Source organism: Oncorhynchus clarkii, chromosome 6 (assembly GCF_045791955.1).
Source record: "Oncorhynchus clarkii lewisi isolate Uvic-CL-2024 chromosome 6, UVic_Ocla_1.0, whole genome shotgun sequence".
In the NCBI taxonomy this organism is placed as follows: Eukaryota; Metazoa; Chordata; class Actinopteri; order Salmoniformes; family Salmonidae; genus Oncorhynchus; species Oncorhynchus clarkii.
The window spans coordinates 52443029-52464397 of record NC_092152.1 but is presented as its reverse complement, the minus strand read 5'-3'; the positions used below and the strand labels follow the sequence as shown (position 1 = coordinate 52464397).

The window sequence follows — 21369 nt, the reverse complement described above, 5'->3', positions numbered from 1 at the left end:
AGCCAGCATAATGTGACTTGCAGGCTTGATGTGGCTTGTTCAAGACCACTTTGTTAGGGTGTAACTAGGCCCTTAAAGAAAGGCCTTTTGATATACACTGAGTGTAAAAAACATTAGGAACACATTTCCATGACATACTGACCAGGTGAATCCATGGTCCCTTATTGATGTCATTTGTTAAATCCAATCAGTGTAGATGAAGGGGAGGAGACAGGTTAAAGAAGGATTTTTAAGCCTTTAGACAATTGAGATGGATTGTGTATTTGTGCCATTCAGAGGGTGAATGGGCAAGACAAAGATTTAAGTGCCCTTGAAAGGGGTATGGTTGTAGGTGCCAGGTGGACAGTTCGGTACATCAAGAACAGCACCGCCCTTTGGGACTCCCGAGCACAGCCGGTTGTGATACAGCCCGGGATCAAACCAGGGTCTGTAGTGATGCCACTAGCACTGAGATGCAGTGCCTTAGACCACTGCGCCAGTCGGGAAGAAATGGAGTCAACAGGAATGCTTTCGACACCTTGTAGAGTCCATGTCCCAACAAATTTAGGCTGTTCTGATGGCAAAAAGGGGGTGCAAATCAATATTAGGAAGGTGTTCCTAATATTTTGTACACTGTGTATGTAATGTATTGTCATATAGAGTTTAAAGATAACAATCACTTTGAAAACCATACAAAAACTATGTCTCTGTTGCTAACAAATGGTAACTACAATTCACTATAAATGCAAGGTACTCTGGGAAATATGCAAATAAGGTAGACTGAATTCTTAAGTTGAATTCCATGTTCACTCAACCTAAAATTCAAAGTTGAGTGAACATACAGGTTCAGCTATAAGGCCACATGTTGAGCAAACTCACAAACCTATTGCAGCTGGTTGCCTTACAATTGTATGTTCAATCAACATATATTTTTACAGTGTGCTACTACAGTCATACCTGTCTCACAGTGGAGTCCCGTGAAGCCCGAGGGGCAGACGCAGGTGTTGGGCGACACACAGGTACCTCCGCTCCTACACCCCTCCTCACAGAATGCTGGTGAGAAAGAGAGAGAGAAAGTAGAGAGAGAGATAGAGAAAGAAGCAGGGAAAGCAAGAGAGAGAGAGAGAAGCACCAGCATCAGGCTACTGAAAGACAGGCTGGCTCTGTTAGAGGAATGAGTTACTGAGCTAAAGGAGCAGCATCCCAGCTACACCACCTCCAGCCCAGACACAGAGCTTCTACAGGACCAGATCAACCAGTGCAGGACACAAGTGAAGAACTCTGTCCAGGAGTTGAGAGAGAGCCTTGCCACAGCGCTTGTAAAAGCCACCATGAGGAGAGAGCTAGTGCAGGTAAAAGAGGAGATGGCAAAGGAGTTGTGTGTCAATAAGAGGGGGCTGCACAGAGAACAGACTATAGAGACTCATAGAGAGAAGCTGCAGCCCCTCACCACCCCCCATACCGACCGCCCTTTACCCACACCCCCAGTCAGCAAGAGGCTCACATGGGGACACTTACTAGAGAGAGAAGCTCTCTAGCCCCCCGTGACACACCCCTCCTTGTACACAGGCCCTTTGTACCCCAGCCCCACACCGTAAACCCACTACTCTGGTAAAACCCACTGAGGTGGCCATCCTCATCCTCAAATGGGACATTCATCCAAGAGGATAAACTTTTCCCCCACTACAAGGTGTCCAAAATATGGTGGCCAGAAACGCAGGATGACTTTGGCATACCAGGCCACACTATTATTCACACCGACACAAACAACCTGCGAGAGAAGCAGGAGCGAGTAGGCAGCTTGGCCAACAGAGTAGCAGAGAGGGCCTCTGAGTAGTTCCCCAACTCCCACATCACCATCTCCTCTGCTGCAAAGACTTTCATCACCGTACCATTCAAAAAGTCAATGCTGACATCACTAGAGGGTGTGGCTTACTCACTAACGTGCAAGTTCCTCACCACCCAATAATCACCCCAGAGCACCTCCACAACCACTCCCACCTGAGGAAGCAGACAGTAGGGATGTTTGCCATGTCTCTAAAGGACGTAGCACTTGGTAGACCACACCCCATACCGCACTAGACAGAGGACCACCCAGAGACCCCTACCAGACCAATGCACCACCAAAGAGCCCCAGGCCCACTCAACACCCCACCAGACCCAGAGCACCCCACAGGCCCCACCCACCACCGGAGCATCAACACCTCCATCGACACAGCCAGACTGGAGCAGGCCCAGCTTACTACCCCACACCAGACCACCACCTCTACAAGACCAGAGAGGCAGCCCCCGGCTCAGATCTGGCCCCCATCCCCTCCACAGGGCCAACAGCAGGACCAGCGCAGCTACGTGGAGGCCTTCAGAGGACAGGAGAACTCTGTAGGATTGAGTGAGATTAAACAGCTCCACTAATACATCTGCACTAAACGCACGCACACATCTATTGTACTAAAAGTTGACTTGTTCAATGAATAAAAAAAATGTAACAATGGATAACAGCAAACATTTGTTGTATCTCACTCTTAACTTAGTAGTTACTGTATTTCTGCTATTCCTTCTTTTTGCAACATGAAAATCACTATCAGTTAGCATGTGGAACATTCATGGCATGAACTCAACCTTTGGACTGGAGTTTAAAAAACGATTTAACGATGTTGAATTAATCATTCTGCAGGAGACATGGTGTAAGGCAGACATAGTCACTCACTGTTCCACAGGCTACAGAGAGGTAATTGTGCCGTTACAGAAAAACAGCTCTGTCAATAGAAGCAGAGACTCTGGAGTGTTGATCATTTGGTACAAATCTGAACTACAAAATCAAATTGATCCCCTCAAAATTGATAAATATCACATTTTGTTAAAACTGAAAAATGAAATTGTACTTGTTATATGTGTTCCTTTGTGCAATATATAACCCCCTCAGAATCTCCATATTACTCAGAGGAGATATTCCACACCTTTGTGGAAGAGACATGCCATTTCCAGGCCCAGGGAAATATGCTCATCTGTGGTGACACAAATGCGCGCACAGGAACACTACCTGTCCTAACGACCACATGAGGGAACAGCTTTATTACAGGCCATACTGTTTCTATCTGTCTTAATCTTTCCCATAAAAACAACAGTGAAAGCACCATCAACAAAAACGTTTGTTGCAGCTCTGTTTAAGCAGTAAAAAACATCAACAATATATTCAGGCTAACGGCAAAAAGCACAACTGCAATTGATTAAAAAAATAATAAATTAAGACCACTGGTTTGATGCAGATTGTAAAATTATGAGGAAAAAACTTAGAACACTATCAAACCAAAAGCACAGAGACCCAAATAATGGTGAATTACGCCTTAATTACTGTTAACTTAACTCTATAAACGTACAGTCAGAAACAAAAAAGCACAGTACAACAGCAAGCAGCTGAGACTAATTGAGAAGACCATAAACACAAACAACTTCTGGCCAAATGTTTTTAAAAAAATACATTGAAACTAGAGTTATTAGAGATACAAAATGGTGACATATGAAGAGCACATATTAAAACACTCTACAACACCATTCAAACTGATGCAAACGCAGAACAATGCCAAATTCATGAGAGGTTGAATGGCTTACAAAAAGCTATAAAGGACAATCAAAATCCATTGGACTCCCCAATTACGGACCTGATGGCATCCTAAATGAGATGCTCAAATTCCCCAGTGCAACATTTCAATTGGCTATATTAAAACTGTTTCATTTGATCCTGAGTGTAGGTTATTTCCCTGATATCTGGAATCAAGTACTCATAACGCCAAACTTAAAGAACAGAGACAAATTTGACCCTAACAATTACAGAGGCATTTATGTGAACAGTAACCTGGGAAAGGTTTTCTGTAGTATAATAAATGTAAGAGTTCTAAATGTCCTTAATAAGCACAATGTCTTGGGTAAAAAACTAATTGGATTTACACCAAACATCCCACGACTGATTATATTTACACCCTACACACCCTGATAGATAAACATGTCCACCAAAATGTACGCTTGCTTTATCGACTTCCAAAAACCATTTGATTCTATTTGGCATACAGGACTGTTCTTCAAAGTTATTGAAAGTGGTGTAGGAGGTAAAACATATGACAATTAAATCAATGTACTCTTCAGTATTTACATCAACGAATTGGCCACTTTCCTAGAAAAATCCTCAGCCCCTGGTGTTAGTCTCCACAATTCAGAGGTTAAATGCCTGTTCTTCGTAGATGACTTGTGCCTGCTGTCACCCACAGCACATGGCCTACAGCAGATCCTGGACCTGGTAGAGCAGTACTGCCAGACCTGAGTACTGGCAGTAAACCCCCAAAATACAAAAATAATGATTTTCCAGAGAAGGTCCAGACCAAAGTTCTCAATTGCTACAAAATACATAGAGTACTGCACACACTACAATTACTTTTACTTTAAAAATAAGCTCAACTGGACACCTTAATGAGGCAATGAATGAACTGAGAGAGAAAGCATGTAGGGCATTCTACACCATTAAAAAAAACAAATTGAAATGATAATACCTATTCAAATTTGGCTAAAACTAATTGAATGTGTCATTGAAACAATTGCAACTTATTGTAGTGAGATGTGGGGTCCACTTGCAAAACAAGATATCACACAATGGGGCAAACACCCAATTGAAACCCTGCATGCGGAATTCTGTAAGATTCTGCTACAGGAAACTTACAAACAATGCATGCAGGGCAGAATTAGGCCAATATCCACTTATAATAAAAACTCAATAAAGAGCAATTCAGTTTTGGAAACATCTCAAATACAGTGAACCCCTCTCATATCATTACCAAGCCCTGCAATGCCAAGAGCTGAGCAAAGCAAAGAGTCCCCTTATCCAGCTGGTCCTGGGGCTACTAACTAACACACTGAAGCCTCAGGACCAGAACATCCAATCAAACAGAGCTAGACAGAAAAAGGGCATGGTAGAGGAAGGGAAGGCTGGGTTCTGTAAGCACTTAGTGACACCATTGTGCCCAAAAAGTTAGTGGAGAAAAGTTTGACAGTGTGCAGGTCTCAATTTCTTTCAGTAAGTTTAATTAATGACAGGATTTGAAGGATGAGTCTAAATGGGGAAAAAATCTCTTAATGGTGTTGTGTGTGTACACATACCCACACACACACACTACACAGACACACAGGCCCCCTCACACAGGCCCCCTCACCCCTCACCATCCATTCGCTGACATAAGGATCACCCCGGTTTCGTTATAAAAGCATTCTAAATATACTAACTGATACATCAGTGCAATAAACAACCACTCAGCACCGTGCCAAAACCCATTAGTGCTGTTCATTTGACTGGATCCCCTTAGAAAGAAGAGACTCATTAAGAGCCTGATTGTACTAATACACCTCACACTTAAGAACGAATTACACTTATATTGACTCAGTGTATCTACTTGTCTAATTATCATTTTACTGCAATCAGCATAAATGGGGTGTAAGGGAGAGATTCCCTCCCCCACAGCAGCTCCAGTGACCTCCAGCTCAACCATTCCACTGCCTACCTGAGCCTGTTGCTGATTCACTACTTTTGGAGACACACTTATATACACAGCTTTGCTATTTGACTTTCGATTAGAGTCCTAGATTGCTTTCCAGCATCGGGTGGTGTAGGAACCGACTGAATCATCACGGCTCTTTGATAACTGGCCCGTTCATGCTTGTTGAGCGACCAATGGAAATTCCTGTAATTCCTGTAGTTCCTCCAAATCCACCAAACAAATAACAGCATTACGATTCCATCCTAGGAAATGGAATTGACTTAATTAGTGCTGGGATGACTGTTGCACATCCCTTTAATGTGCTGTATTAAGAGATTGTCAGCTCTCTTCCTTATGATCCTTAACTCTAATTGGAAGCATAAATTAGGGGGGCAGACGGAGAGAGGAAAGCCAAGCTCGACTGACTCGCTCTGTTCAAACACAAATGAATGTCGGAGGAGAGTAGGGAGAGCACGGTCACATTTTAATAGAGTGGTCCCGGATACATTATCATAAATACATTCATCGGTAGTAATGGTGGCGCGCGTCAGCAGTCATTTACATCAGTGGTATAAAGTACTTAAGTAAAAATACTACTTAAATAGTTTTTTGGAGTATCTGTACTTTGCTATTTATATTTTTGACAACTTTTACTTCACTACATTCCTATAGAAAATATTGCACTCCATTCGTTTTCCCTGACAACCAAAAGTAATTGTTACATTTTCAATGCTTAGCAGGACCAGAAAATTGCGAAATACACACACTTATCAAGAGAACACATGGTCACCCCTACTGCCTATGGTCTGGCGGACTCACTAAACACAAATGCATCTTTTGTAAATAATGTCTTAGTGATGGAGTGTGCCCCCGGCTATCCGTAAAAACAAAAGAAATGGTGCCGTTCGCATTTAAATAATTTATCATTTTACTTCTACATTTGATATTTTAGCAATTACATTTGATACTTAAGTATATGTAAAACCAAATCATTTTACCTAATTAGTATTTTATTGGGTGACTTTCACTTTTACTTGAGTAACTTTCTATTAAAAAAGGTATCTATACTTTTACTCAAGTACGACAGTTGGGTACTTTTTCCACCACTGATTTAGATAATGGACGTTAAGTTCTCTTTACTCTTAGCCCACATGCTGTGGTGGTTGACACCTCAGTAGTGGTGGTGGCAGGAGACACTCCACTAACAAATTCTGCAAAGGGTCTGAATACCTACAGCACCAGTCAAAAGTTTGGACACACCTACTCATTCAAGGGTTTTTCTTTATTTGACTATTTTCTACATTGTAGAATAATAGTGAAGAAATCAACAAATATGGAGTCATGTAGTAACAAAAAAGTGTTAAACAATATATTCTAGATTTGAGATTCTTTAAATAGCCACCCTTTGCCCCGATGCCTTGGCATTCTCTCAAACAGCTTCACCTGGAATGCTTTTCCAACAGTCTTGCAGGAGTTCCCACATTTGCTGAGCACTTGTTGGTTGCTTTTCCTTCACTCTGCGGTCCAACTCATCCCAAACCATCTCAATTGGGTTGAGGTCGTGTGATTGTGGAGGCCAGGTCATCTGATGCAGCACTCCATCACTCTCTTTCTTGGTCAAATTGACTGGAGTATTTAAATTTAAATTGACACCCCCCCCCCCCTCCTTTGTTTTTACGCCGCTGCTACTCGCTGTTTATTATCTATGCATAGTCACTTTACCCCTACCTACAAATTACCTCGACTAACCTGTACCCCCCCGTACATTGACTCGGTATCGGTATCCCCTGTATATAGCCTCATTGTTGTTATTGTTATTTTGTGTTACTTTTTATATTATTTTCCACTTTAGTTTATTTAGTAAATATTTTCTTAATTATATGTCTCGAACTGCATTGTTGTTTAAGGGTTTGTATGTAAGCATTTCACGGTAAGGTCTACACCTGGAACATTTATGTATTTAACCCTTTTTACATCTATTAATCCTTTTTAACCGGGCGAGCTTCAAATTAGTCTTGTGAGGCCTGTGGGCATCCTAGAGCAAAAAACAACTGACATGTATGTATTCGTGAGAGTGTCATCTTTCCATTGAGGGGCCATAATATGCCAAACTGTTAAGACGCTACAGACGATTTTGTGAGTAAACTGATTTCCGGGTTGTCTCATGGTGTGACAAACACCGCTCTAACTCTGTCACCTTTCACCACAAATGGGGAAGTGCGACATATCTCTAGCTTAAACTGAAGGCATTATATGGGGATTTTTTAATATCCTAATTAGATTTCTGTGGGGGGGGGGCACGGACTTCGACCTTTGCCCCACTCTTCCACCAAGGCACCTACAAGTTCCCAGACATTTCTGGGGGGAATGGCCCTAGCCCTCCCCTCTGATCCAACAGGTACCAGACGTGCTCAATGGGATTGAGATCTGGGCTCTTCGCTGGCCATGGCAGAACACTGACATTCCTGTCTTGTAGGAAATCACGCACAGAACGAGCAGTATGGCTGGTGGCATTGTCATAATGAAGGGTCATGTCAGGATGAGCCTGCAGGAAGGGCACCACATGAGGGAGGAGCCTGCAATGAAAAACAAACTCAGTCCGATAATGCAGTGACACACCGCCCCAGACCATGATGGACCCTCCACCTCCAAATCGATCCCGCTCCTGAGTACAAGCCTGGGTGTAATGTTCACTCCTTTGACGATAAACGCGAATCCGACCATCACCCCTGGTGAGACAAACCGTGACTCGTCAGTGAAGAGCACTTTTTGCCAGTCCTGTATGGTCCAGCGACGGTGGGTTTGTGCCCATAGGCGATGTTGTTGCCGGTGATGTCTGGTGAGGACCTGCCTTAAAACAGGCCTACAAGCCCTCAGTCCAGCCTCTCTCAGCCTATTACGGACAGTTTGAGCGCTGATGGAGGGATTGTGTGTTCCTGGTGTAACTCGGGCAGTTGTTGTTGCCATCCTGTTCCTGTCCCACGGGTGTGATGTTCAGATGTACCGATCTTGTACAGGTGTTGTGACACGTGGTCTGCCACTGCGAGGACGATCAGCTGTCCGTCCTGTTTCCCTGTAGCGCTGTCTTAGGCATCTCAAAGTACGGACATTGCAGATGAGCAGGGACCCTAGGCATCTTCCTTTTGGTGTTTTTCAGAATCAGTAGGAAGGCCTCTTTAGTGTACTAAGTTTTCATAACTGTGACCTTAATTGCCTACCGTCTGTAAGCTGTTAGTGTCTTAACGTTCATTAATTGTTTATGGTTCATTGAACAAGCATGGGAAACCGTGTTTAACCCCTTTACAATGACGATCTGCGAAGCTATTTGGATTTTACGAATTATCTTTGAAAGACAGGGTCCTGAAAATGGGATGTTTATTTTTTTATAAGTTTATAAGTACTTGGGAGCATGGCTAGACGGTACACTGTCCTTCTCTCAGCACATATCCAAGCTGCAGGCTAAGGTTAAATCTAGACTTGGTTTCCACTATCGTAATCGCTCCTCTTTCACCCCAGCTGCCAAACTAACCCTGTTTCAGATGACCATCCTACCCATGCTAGATTACGGAGACATCATTTCTAGATTGGCAGGTAAGGATGCTGTCGAGCGGCTAGATGTTCTTTACCATTCGGCCATCAGATTTGCCACCAATGCACATCACTGCACTCTATACTGCTCTGTAAACTGGTCCCCTCTGTCTACCCAACACAACCCCCCACTGGTTCATAGCCCGAGATTGTAAAGACCGAAGTTGGAGTCGAGAAGCAGGTACGGGGAGTCAACATTTAATTAAGAACAGACGTGGACCAGGACAGGAACAGAGTCAGAACTGGGTAATATACAGACGTAGGACAATTAATGCAGCAGCGGGGAACAGAGCTGGGGAACTGACAAATATAGGGTAGATAATAAACATGTGATTGAGTCCAGGTGAGTACAATAATTGAGGTGACGAGGGAAGGCAGGTGTGCGTAATGATGGTGGCAGGAGTGCGTAATGCAGAGCAGCCTGACGCCCTTGAGCGCCAGGGGGGAAGAGTGGGAGCAGGCTTGACAGAGGGAAATAGTTTCGGGGTGGGGGTGCTGGGGAAAACATTTTGCCTGCGCTGCAAATGTCTATATTGGTCTGTTATTAAAGGCCCAGTGCACAACTATTGTGAACTTAAACTCAGCACCACTACTTTCCATGGCTATGCACTGATTGATTCTTATTCATAAAACCCCTCTTAGGCCTCACTCTCCCATATCTGAGATACTGTACATACTGCAACCCTCATCCTCCACACACAAAACCCATTCTTCCAGAGGTCCCCAAAGCACACACAGCCCTGCGTCCCTCTTCTTTTCAGTTTGCTGCAGTTTGCTTGGATCTCTGCTGGACATCAAAAATCATTGTAGTGCGGTGGTTATGTAAAATCATGGGGAAAAGAGATACCAGTCATATATGGGAGTAAATCATTAGACTTGGGGGAGCAAAATAAATGCTGCCGTGTCTGTAGTACAGGCTACATAAATGTTGGGATGGATTAAAACAAATGATTAGTGAGTGGAGGGAGGACAGTGGCATCCCGGTGAACAGAAGTTTTTTTGTCTGTAATTAAAACTTTTGTTTTACTGATTAAGATTTAGCATAGTGAATACTAATGAAATGTACCCTTTTCTTCCAGGAGAGGAAGGGGTGTTCTTATCTCTCTCTTTGAAATGTTTCACGAGACTGTTGTCTTGGGAGAGCAATTAGTGAAATTCTGCAGTTTTATAAAGTATAAAGGTATCCGGATCTGGCCGTAAATGGAGCTCCCATATAATTAAGGCCTGGCCATTTCTTTGTTTTTCCCCTACATTTTACAACACATACCAGCACACGCACACAGAACCCACCGGTTTTGAATATTTGTTAGTGGTGTTAATACCATGGTATTATGCAAATCGAGGGTCTTGCATTTGAGTGATCGACTCAACGTGAAGCACTATGGACTGTCATTCTGAATTTGGGTTGAATAAGTTATCAATAGATCTAATGATGATTCGGGAAGGCGAGAAGAGAGAGAGAGAGAGCTCAAGGTGAGGGGAGGGTGCACAACTCAAATCTATTGAGTCCAGGAAGTGTTTTCTCCCAGGAAACCTTATATTTTAGTGTCCTCTGAGAGGGAGGTTATTAGAGAACCCACTAGATGGTAGCTTGGGCTAAGCATGATGGGGACATTGATAGTAGGGGTTTTGTTTTACCATGTCATCAGAATCCTAATGTTAAAGCGCATCAATGTATATGGCTTTCTGGATGATACAGTACAATTAATTACATACAAGGCTCATATTCCGTGTCTTGCTTTGACACCGGAGGATGATGGAGACTATCATCCCATTGGCATAGAACAGAATGGAAGGACGGTTCTTGCCCCAATCTCATTCTCATCAAGGGTGGTGTGAAATTATTAAACATGTATTTTCTCTCTTCCCTGTTCAAATCAATGTTTTCTAGGTGTTTTGGAACATGAAGTGATCATTGTTCCAGATGAGGGATTGTTGGAAATGTACTAATTTACTTGACCATGTTTTAGTATGTTTATACCTATATACGTGGACTAGCAGTAACGTGTTATCGGTTAGATGGAATGATTTATGTGCAAACGTATTTGTGGCCGGAGGCAAAGTACATAGGGGGCCTGTGTTTGAAACAGACTAAGGGTGTTAGTTGCAGATTCTAGCAGGACCGATATCAGTGTATTCAATGGAGTCCCAAAAAACAAAGTGTTAACGTTACAGGGAATTTGGAGTGCGGAATGGAATGTGATTGGGGCGGAGACCTGTGCATTTCATAAATGAACTTCTTTGTGATCATGCCCCTTTTTTCTCCATCTCCACCTGAATGACTTGCCCAAAGTAAACTGTCTGTAGCTCACGCCCTGAAGCCAGGATATGCATATAATTGGTACCATTGGAAAGAAAACACTGACGTATGTAGAAATGTTAAAATAATGTAGGAGAAAATCCAAAGAAAAAGAGAGACCATCCTCTTAGAAATGCAAGAGAAAGGTCATATTGTAAAATAGCTCCTGGATGCAAGTCCTAGGGCTTCCACAGGGTGTCAGCAGTCTACGTTAAAGGTGTCTGGCTTGTAACTTCAAAAACAAATAAGAAATAACTGTTTTTGTATGAGGATACAGTCTTGGAAATCAGTGTCTTTGTGCGCCATGATGAAGTTGCGCACCTGCTAACATTTCTTATTCTATTATAGTTTGATTACATTTTAGGGTGTCTGAGAAGTAAATAGAAATGTATTTTGACTTGTTGAAACAAAGACTAGGGGTAGATTTTCCGGATTCCGTCCTCTGCATGTTGAAAGAGAGGATTACTCAAATCAATGGCGCCAACTAAACAGACTTTTTGGGATATAAAAAAGGATTTTATCTATCAAAACGACACCTTTATATTTTATAGCTGGGACCCTTTGGATGACAAATCAGAGGAAGATTTTCAAAAAGTAAGTGAATATTTAATCTTTATATAAAAATGAATGAAATCTGTGACGATGGGAAAAATTATTTGTATGTGCGACGTGGTCCTCAAACAATCGCATGGCATGTTTTCGCTGCAATAGCTACTGGACACTGCAGTTAGATTAACAACAATCTAAGCTTTCAGACGATATAAGATACTTATATGTAGAGTAGGCCAGAAAGCTAAAGTGAAAACCTAACCTCTATCAAATAAAAAGAAGGCGGAGCCGTAAAAGCACTTCTGTGCAAGGGTGTTTATTTACATAGTGAAACCGGAAGAAAAACAACAGTACTACCATCCAAAGTATACATTATGGGTACAGCTTAAAACAATGCTGCCCCATCAACAGCTCAATCCAAAATCCCCCACCCCTCTTGACCTGAAAGAGAGTCTCCTTTAGTTGGCGATGAGGGGGAGTTCCCGTACAGAGTCAATGAGCGGGGGCACCGGTTAGCTGAGGTGATATGTACATGTAGGTAGAGTTATTAAAGTGACTACGCATAGATGATAACAACAGAGGGTAGCAGCGGTGTAAAAGAGGGCGCGGGGGGGGGGGGGGCAATGCAAATAGTCTGGTTAGCCTCTTGAACCTTGACTTGGCATTCTGGTACCGCTTGCCGTGCGATAGCAGAGAGAACAGTCTATGACTACGGTGGCTGGAGTCTTTGACAATTTTTAGGGCCTTTCTCTGACACCGCCTGGTATAGAGGTCCTGGATGGCAGGAAACTTTTGGCAGGTCCTGGATGGCAGTTGCAGAGCAGTTGCCACACCAGGCAGTGATGGGCAGTGATGCAATGGTGCAGCTGTAGAACCTTTTGAGGATGTGAGGACCCATGCCAAATCTTTTCAGTCTCTTGAGGGGGAATAGGTTTGGTCGTGCCCTCTTCACGACTGTATTTGTGTACTTGGACCATGTTAGTTTGTTTTATGATGCGGACGCCAAGGAACTTGAAGCTTTCAACCTGCTCGTCCGCAGCCTTGTCGATGAGAATGGGGGCGTGCTCGGTCCTCTTCTTCCTGTAGTCCACAATCATCTCCTTTGTCTTGATCACGTTGAGAGATTGTTGTCCTGGCACCACACAGCCACCAGGTCTCTGACCTCCTCCCTATAGGCTGTCTCGTCGTTGATCAGGCCTACCACTTTTGTGTCATCGGCAAACTTAATGATGGTTTTGGAGTCGTGCCTGGCCGTGTAGTTATCAGTGAACATGGAGTACAGGAGGGGACTGGGCATTCACCCCTGAGGGGCCCCTGTGTTGAGGATCAGTGTGACGGATGTGTTGTTACCTACCCTTACCACCTGGGGGCAGCCCGTCAGGAAGTCTAGGATCCAGTTGCAGAGGGAGGTGTTTAATCCCAAGGTCCTTAGCTTATTGATGAGCTTTGAGGACACAATGGTGTTGAACGCTGAGCTGTATTCAACAAATAGCATTCTCACATAGGTGTTCCTTTTGTCCAGGTGGGAAAGGGCGGTGTGGAGTGCACTAGAGATTGTATCATCTGTGAATCTTTTGGGGCGGTATGCAAATTGGAGTGGGTCTAGGGTTTCTGCGATAATGGTGTTGATGTGAGCCATGACCAGCCTTTCAAAGCACTCATGGCTACAGACGTGAGTGCTATGGGTTGGTAGTCCTTTTGGCAGGTTACCTTAGTGTTATTGGGCATAGTGACTATGGTGGTCTGCATAAAACATGTTGGTATTACAGACAGGGAGAGATTGAAAATGTCAGCGAAGATACTTGCCAGTAGTTCAGCTCATGCTCATAGTACACACCATGGTAATCTGTCTGGCCCTGTGGCCTTGTGAATGTTGACCTGTTTAAAGGTCTTACTCACATTGACTGCGGAGAGCATGATCACACAGTCTTCCGGAACAGCTGGTTCTCTCATGCATGTTTCAGTGTTATTTGCCTCAAGCGAGCATAGAAGTAGTTTAGCTCGTCTGGTAGGCTCGTGTCTCTGGGCAGCTCTCGGCTGTGCTTCCCTTTGTAGTCTGTAATGGTTTGCTAGCCCTGCCACACCCAACGAGCATCAAAACAATTCGATGTTAGTCCTGTATTGACCCTGTGCCTGTTTGATAGTTTGTCAGAGGGCATAACAGGATTTCTTATAAGCTTTCGGGTTAGAGTCCCGCTCCTTGAAAGCGGTAGCTCTAGCCTTTAGCTCAGTTCGGATATTGCCTGTAATCCATGGCTTCTGGTTGGGTATGTATGTGCGGTCCCTGTGGGGACGACATCATCGATGCCAATGACTGATGTGGTGTACTACTCAATGCCATCAGAGGAATACTGAAACACATTCCAGTCTGTACTAGCAAAACGGTCATGTAGCTTAGCATCTGCTTCATCTGACCACTTTTTTATTGATCTAGTTATTGGTCCTTCCAACTTTAATTGTTGCTTGTAAGCAGGAATCAGGAGGATAGATCAATGGTCAGATTTGCCAAATGGAGGGCGAGGGAGAGCTTTGTATGCGTCTCTGTGTGTGGAGTAAAGGTGGTCCAGTGTTTTTTCCCCTCTGGTTGCACATTTAACATGCTGATAGAAATTAGGTAAAACGGATTTAAGTTTCCCTGAATTAAAGTCCCCGGCTACTAGGAGCGCCACCTCTGGGTGAGCGTTTTCTTGTTTGCTTATGGTGGGAATACAGCTCATTCAATGTTGTCTTAGTGCCAGCCTCTGACTGTGGTGGTATGTAAACAGCTACGAAAAATACAGATTGTGTGTTCTACAGCATATCATGCGATACTCTACCCAAGGTGAGCAATAGCTCGAGACTTCCTTAGATACAGTGCACCAGCTGTTTTTTTACAAAAATACATAGTCTGCCGCCCCTTGTCTTACCAGATGCCGCTGTTCTATCCTGCCGGTGCAGCGTATAACCCGCCAGCTGTATGTTGATAATGTTGTCGTTCAGCCACAATTTCGTGAAGCATAAGATGTTACAGATTTGAATGCCCTTTTGGTAGTTTTATCTTCTGCGTAGGTCATCTATTTTATTGTCCAAAGATTGCATGTCTGCTAGCAGAATGGAAGTAAGTGGGGGTGGTTTATTCGATCGCCTACGAATTCTCAGAAGGCAGCCCGTCCTTCGGCCCCTTTTTCTCCGCCTCCTCTTCACGCAAATGACGGGGATCTGGGCCTGTTCCCAGGAAAGCAGTATATCGTTCCTCGCCAGACTCCCTACAAGAAAAAAAAAGTATTCTGCCAATCCGTGGTGATTGATTGCAGTGCTGATGTCCAGAAGTTATTTTCGGTCATAAGAGACGGTAGCGTCAACATTGTACAAAAGTTGTTTTTTTTACTTTTTTTTTTTAAATGACAAAAAATGCAAATAAACGTCTGCCTTCTTCTCCGGCACCATCTTACAAAACACCTGTCTACGGTTTACATTTTCAAACTAAGGGCAACCATGGCATCCGTGAAAGAGAGGGAGAAGGGTCCATCCATGTATACTGGTAAGATAGTCTAGCTAGCTACATTTTCAGAAATTACACGTTTAAAGTGTACTGTTAGGTAGCTAGCTAACGTTAGTAGGCTGGCTCGCTAGCTAATGTTACATGTATTATCTGTGAACTTTAGTAATATTATTTGTATCTCAGAGCCATTTGCATTGCTAGTTATAGCCTATCGTTAGGTAGCTAACATTGAACCTGGTTGGTTAGTTACCTGAAGATGAATGTAGGGCAGTAACATTATGAGTTGGGATTATGGTTCATTGTTTAGCTAGCTAGCTACATGTTTAAACAAAAGACTCCACTATGCAAGTAACCATTTCAATAACATTTTCATGATGTCACTGCAACACCTGTCAATAGACGTAGCTGGTAAATTCACTCTGGCTATCTACTTCGATTTCAGAGCACTCTCGTCTGAGTGCACAGAGCGCAGAATAACAAAAGAATTTACACAGTCAACACTGGTTAAATATGTCCGGTGTCAGTAAACATCGGCAAAAAAGCATGATTAAATTGTTGCCAGCAGCACAGTTACAGCCTAACCAGTTCTGCTAAGGCGAGTAAAATGGTCAGAGTGAGCTGTTGTCTCATTTATGTCTGGAAGTAGCTAGCAAGCTAGCCAACGTTAGCCAGTTAGCTTGGGTGCTTGACTGCTGTTGTTAGGTCAGAACACACGAATAAACCCTACTCCTCAAAAAGAGGGTCCAGTGTGCGCTCTGAACGTTCCGAGAGCAAAACGCTCTGAATTTACTAACGGACAATCTGACAATGCTATGAATTTACGAACGCCCAGAGCGTACTCTGGCACTCCAGATTGAATTCACAAATACACCCGTAGTATAAACCAGCCTTTAGTCTTGAATTTTTCGTTGTTAATTACATGGCCTCACATGTGAATCCTGTAAGAGATGGGTGGAACAGCTCTCGAGTAGGTTTACAAAAAAATTAAATGGCAATTTTCACAAAAGTGAGGTTACAAGTCTATCAACTTTCAAAGCAGAATTACATTCCCATTGTTCCTCAACTGTAGTTTTTGATATTCAATTTTCTGACTCTCTACTTTCATCCAATGTAAAAAAAACATAATAAAACATTTTGCTACATAAGACCGAATCGAGATGGTCGGTCACAATTAAGAAGAGATTAAAAAATATATATTCTCGCCATAGGCGTTCCTTCATGGTCTATATTATTCAGAGCTTTTTTTTACTAGTTGCATACCAGACATTTTTTGGGTGGCTCTTCAGAGATTCCGCCACTATTTCAGCTCATGTATCAATTGGAGATCCAGCAATTTTCAGACCCACTCTCTGGACTGGCTGGTTCTGAATGTCCCGTGGTCCTCCACTTACCTGCAGAAAAATGATTTTAGTTTTTATGGCTTTGGTAACCAAAAAAGTATTAAACAAATCGAAATATATTTTGTATTTGAGATTCTTCAATGTAGCCACCATTTGCATTGATGACAGCTTTGCACACTCTTGTAATTATCTTAACCATCTTCATGAGGTAGTCACCAGGAATGCATTTCAATTAACAGGTGTTTCTTGTTAAAAGTTAATTTGTGGAATTCCTTTCCTTCTTAATGTGTTTGAGCCAATCAGTTGTGTTGTGACAACGTAGGGGTGATACACAGAAGATAGTCCTATTTGGTAAAAGACCAAGTCTAAGAGAAATTACAGCCCATCATCACTTTAAGGCATGAATCCACAACATTTCAAGAACTTTGAAAGTTTCTTCAAGTGCAGTCGCAAAAACCATCAAGCACGATGTTGAAACTGGCTCTCATGAGGACTGCCACATGAAAGGAAGACCCAGAGTTACCTCTTCTTTCCATTGTACTGTAGATACATAGTTGTACCCTTGCAGTTGGTACCGTAAAATAGCCAATAGTGTATCACATAGTCCACAGGTACAAAAGTGTACCTTTGAAAGCATACCCTTTGAAAAGTATGCGAATGGTATCTAATAGATTCCAGAGAGCCAGATCGTGTCTTCGTCCCAAATGGCAACCTATTCCCTATATAGTGCATTTCTTTTGACTAGCACTTTATACATGGTTCAGATGAGACGAGAAAAACAAAGTTTCAATCTCTATATGATATAATTACTTTTCTGTGAATATGATTTGATTGCGTCGTGGGAAAACGGTATTCAAAGACATTAATTGCCACTTCATATCTAATCAAATTCTGACTTAATCAAATAGTTTATGCATTCATTTGATGAAAAACACGTATAGCTTAATTAGGAAGGCAAATGCCGATGTCAAAGGACTTTATTCGTTCTACATCCGTGAGATTCTACGTTTGCAGATAACGATTGCTCATCTAAGGCCATTAAAACAATTAGTGAGACAAAATTAAGGCCCAAATTTACTACGCATCTGCAGTGGTACAAAATCTACATCTGTTTCTTTCAGGAGGGAAAACAACATAAAGAGAAGATAATAAAGCAAAGTTAAGATTTAATATAGATAACATTTTAAAGTAAAGCGTAAATAAAGAGGATTTCATAATTACATAGCTTTGCAGTTGGTATTTTATTGTCCTCTGAAAATAACATATGCAAACTTGGCATAAGTGAAAATATGAATTTCCTTTTCACCTATACATTTATTCTATTTCCACAGCGAATCGGAAATACACTCCATGATGATTGGTCTAGTGATGTCTAAAGTTCATTATACTTCCTGAGATGCCTTCCAGTGTGTTGCTAATATCCCAACTAACCATTTCTCACAAGACAAGCCGAGCCCAGCTGTACTGGACTTGCCCATGATGTATTATTGTAGTGGTTCAGCTAGCAATCTTGATTTACAATTTTGCCAGTCTTGGCTATAGAGGGGCAAACATGGCTGCTATGGAGTAATGTGATGTAATTTATGTGTTTTAGCTTAAACCGTTATGGCCATACTCTATGATTCAGACAAAAACACTTGAGGGACTCAGCAGTCAGAGACCAACACCTTGGCTACACTGGCCGTGCTCGTTCGTCCGCAAGCGTCATCGCACGCATATTGAAGTTGTCTATCCTCACCAGATGCACTCACACAAAAAAAAAATGAACATGTTGATTTAACATTCCACTGTGGTACAACCAGTTACAATAGGATTGGAGGTTTGCTGAACAACATTTTCACACAAAAAACGTTTTGTTGTGAGTGAATGTTTTGTTGCTCAACGTTTTGTTGAGCAAACTCACCATCCTACTGCAGCTGGTTGTCTGACAATTGTACGTTAAATCAACACACCCCCCCCTCCCCCCTTTTTTTTACAGTGTATGATAAGTTAAAATACAAAAATCAGCTGTGAACCAACTGAATTAATTTGGGGTCAAAAACACATGAAACATTTATGGACATTTAGCGAGCTGGCTGCTGCTAACTAGTTCGTCTTGGGTAATAAACATTGGGTTGTTATTTTACCTTAAATGCATGTGGTATTTGTATTTATTATGGATCCCCATTAGCTGCTACAAAGGCAGCGGCTACTATTCCAGGGTCCAGCAAAACTAAGGCAGTTACATACAATTAAAAAAACATTAAAATACATTTCACAACACATTTAAGTGTGTGCCCTCAGGCATATCTACAATACAAAATCCAAGTGTACATGAGTGTATAGTGCATACGTTATCATGTATACGTGTCTGTGGCTGTGTATGTCTTAAGTTCACGCTGTTCCATGAGGTGTATCGTTTTCTTTTTTTTTCATATTTTACTGCTTGCATTAGTTAGTTGATGTGGAACAAAGTTCCATGTAGTCATGGCGCTATCTAATACTGTGTACCTCCCATAGTCTGCTCTGGACTTGGGGAATGTGAAGAGACCTCTGGTGGCATGTCTGAGGGATATGCATGGGTGTCTGAGCTGTGTGCTAGTAGTTTAGTAAGACAGCTCAGTGCATTCACCGTCAATACTTCTCACAACTACAAGTAGTGATGAAGTCAATCTCTCCTCTACTTTGAGCCAGGAGAGATTGACATGCATATTGTTAATGTTAGCTATCTGCGTACATTTAATGGCCAGCCGTGATGCACTGTTCTGAGCTAATTGAAATGTTCCTATATCATTCTATGGGGCACCTGACCACACGATTGGACAGTAGTCCAGGTGTGAAAAAACTAGGGCCTGTAGGACCTGCCTTGTTGATAGCATTGTTAAGAAGGCAGAGCAGTGCTTTATTATGGACAGATCTCTCCTTCCATTTTAGCTACTGTTGTATCAATATGTTTTGACCATGACCATGTCTTTTGACCATGTCTTTTGAACGTGCTCAATTTCCACATTACTCATTACAATAAATAGTTGAGGTTTAGGGTTTAGTGAACGATAGGATAAACGTATTTCTTGCCACCCATTCTGAAATGGAGTGCAGCTCTTTGTTGTGTTGCAGTGATTTCACTTGCTATTGTAGCTGAAATGTACAGTTTTGAGTCATCATAGACACACAGGACATACATAGACATACATAGATGTACATAGGACATACATAGACATACATAGATGTTGAGACATACATAGACACACAGGATTTACTCAGAACCTTTATGACGCAGGTCATTAGTAAAGATTTGAAGAAGTAAGAGGTCTAGCTGCCCACAGCTGCCCTGTGGATTGCCTAACTCTACCTGGATTATGTTGGAGAGGCTTCCATTAAAGAACACCCTCTGTGTTCTGTTAGACAAGTAACTCTCAATCCACAATATAACAAGGGATGTAAAGCCATAACAGATGTTTTTCGAGCAGCAGATTATGATCGATAATGTCAAAAGCTGCACTGAAGTGTAAGTGTGTAAGTGCCGTCCGTACATGTTGAATGCTTTTCCCTGTAAGTGTGCTGAAAATGTGTTGTTAATTTACTGTGAAATAGAATTGTACAGTGCCTTGCAAAAGTATTCATCCCCCTTGGTGTTTTACCTATTTTGTTGCATTACAACCTGTCATTTAAATGGATTTGAATTTGAATTTCATGTAATGGACATACACAAAATAGTCCAAATTGGTGAAGTGAAATGAAAAAAATGACTTTTTTAAAAACTGAAAAGTGGTGTGTGCATATGTATTCACCATTTTGCTGTGAAGCCACTAAATAAGATCTGGTGCAACCAGTTACCTTCAGAAGTCACATAATTAGTTAGATTTCACACAGGTGGACTTTATTTAAGTGTCACATGATCTCAGTATGTATACACCTGTTCTGAAAGGCCCCAGAGTGTGCAACACCACTAAGCAAGGGGCACCACGATGACCAAGGAGCTCTCCAAACAGGTCAGGGACAAAGTTGTGGAGAAGTACAGATCAGGGTTGAATTTCAAAAGGGTTTTCTAATGATCAATTAGCCTTTTAAAATTATAAACTTGGATTAGCAAACACAACGTGTCATTGGAACACAGGAGTGATGGTTGCTGATAATGGGCTTCTGTACGCCTATGTCGATAATCCATTAACAAAAAAGTTGTTTCCAGCTACAATAGTCATTTACAGCATTAACAATGTCTATACTATATTTTTGATCATTTGATGTTATTTAATGGACAAAAAAGGTGCTTTTCTTTCAAAAACAAGGAAATGTCAAAGTGACCCCAAACTTTTGAATGGTAGTGTACCGCTGTTGATATCACATAGATTACCAAGCATTTCACAAATATTATCCAATTACTGACTGTTAGCACTTGGTGGTCTATAGCAGCTTCCCACAAAAATGGGCTTTAGGGGAGTGAGGTGAACCTGTAGCCATTTTACTTCAACAGTATTTGACATGAGGTCCTCTCTAAGCTTTACAGGAATATGACTCGGCAACACCTCCACCATTGGCATTCCTCTCCACAGTAGTGGAGAGGGTAGTAAGTTTTAAGTTCCTCGGCGTACACATCACAGACAAACTGAATTGGTCCACCCACACAGACAGCAT

General features: G+C 42.2%; 1 protein-coding gene across 1 annotated transcript in view; it reads right to left on the bottom strand.

Moving 5' to 3' along the window:
* Nucleotides 1–21369, bottom strand: part of LOC139412397 (protein kinase C-binding protein NELL1-like) — a 373856-nt gene that overhangs the window by 30820 nt on the left and 321667 nt on the right. Inside the window, exon 15 of the mRNA XM_071159206.1 lies at nt 937–1032. Within this exon, the coding sequence (XP_071015307.1) occupies nt 937–1032 (96 nt within the window). The remainder of the gene's footprint in view (nt 1–936; nt 1033–21369) is intronic.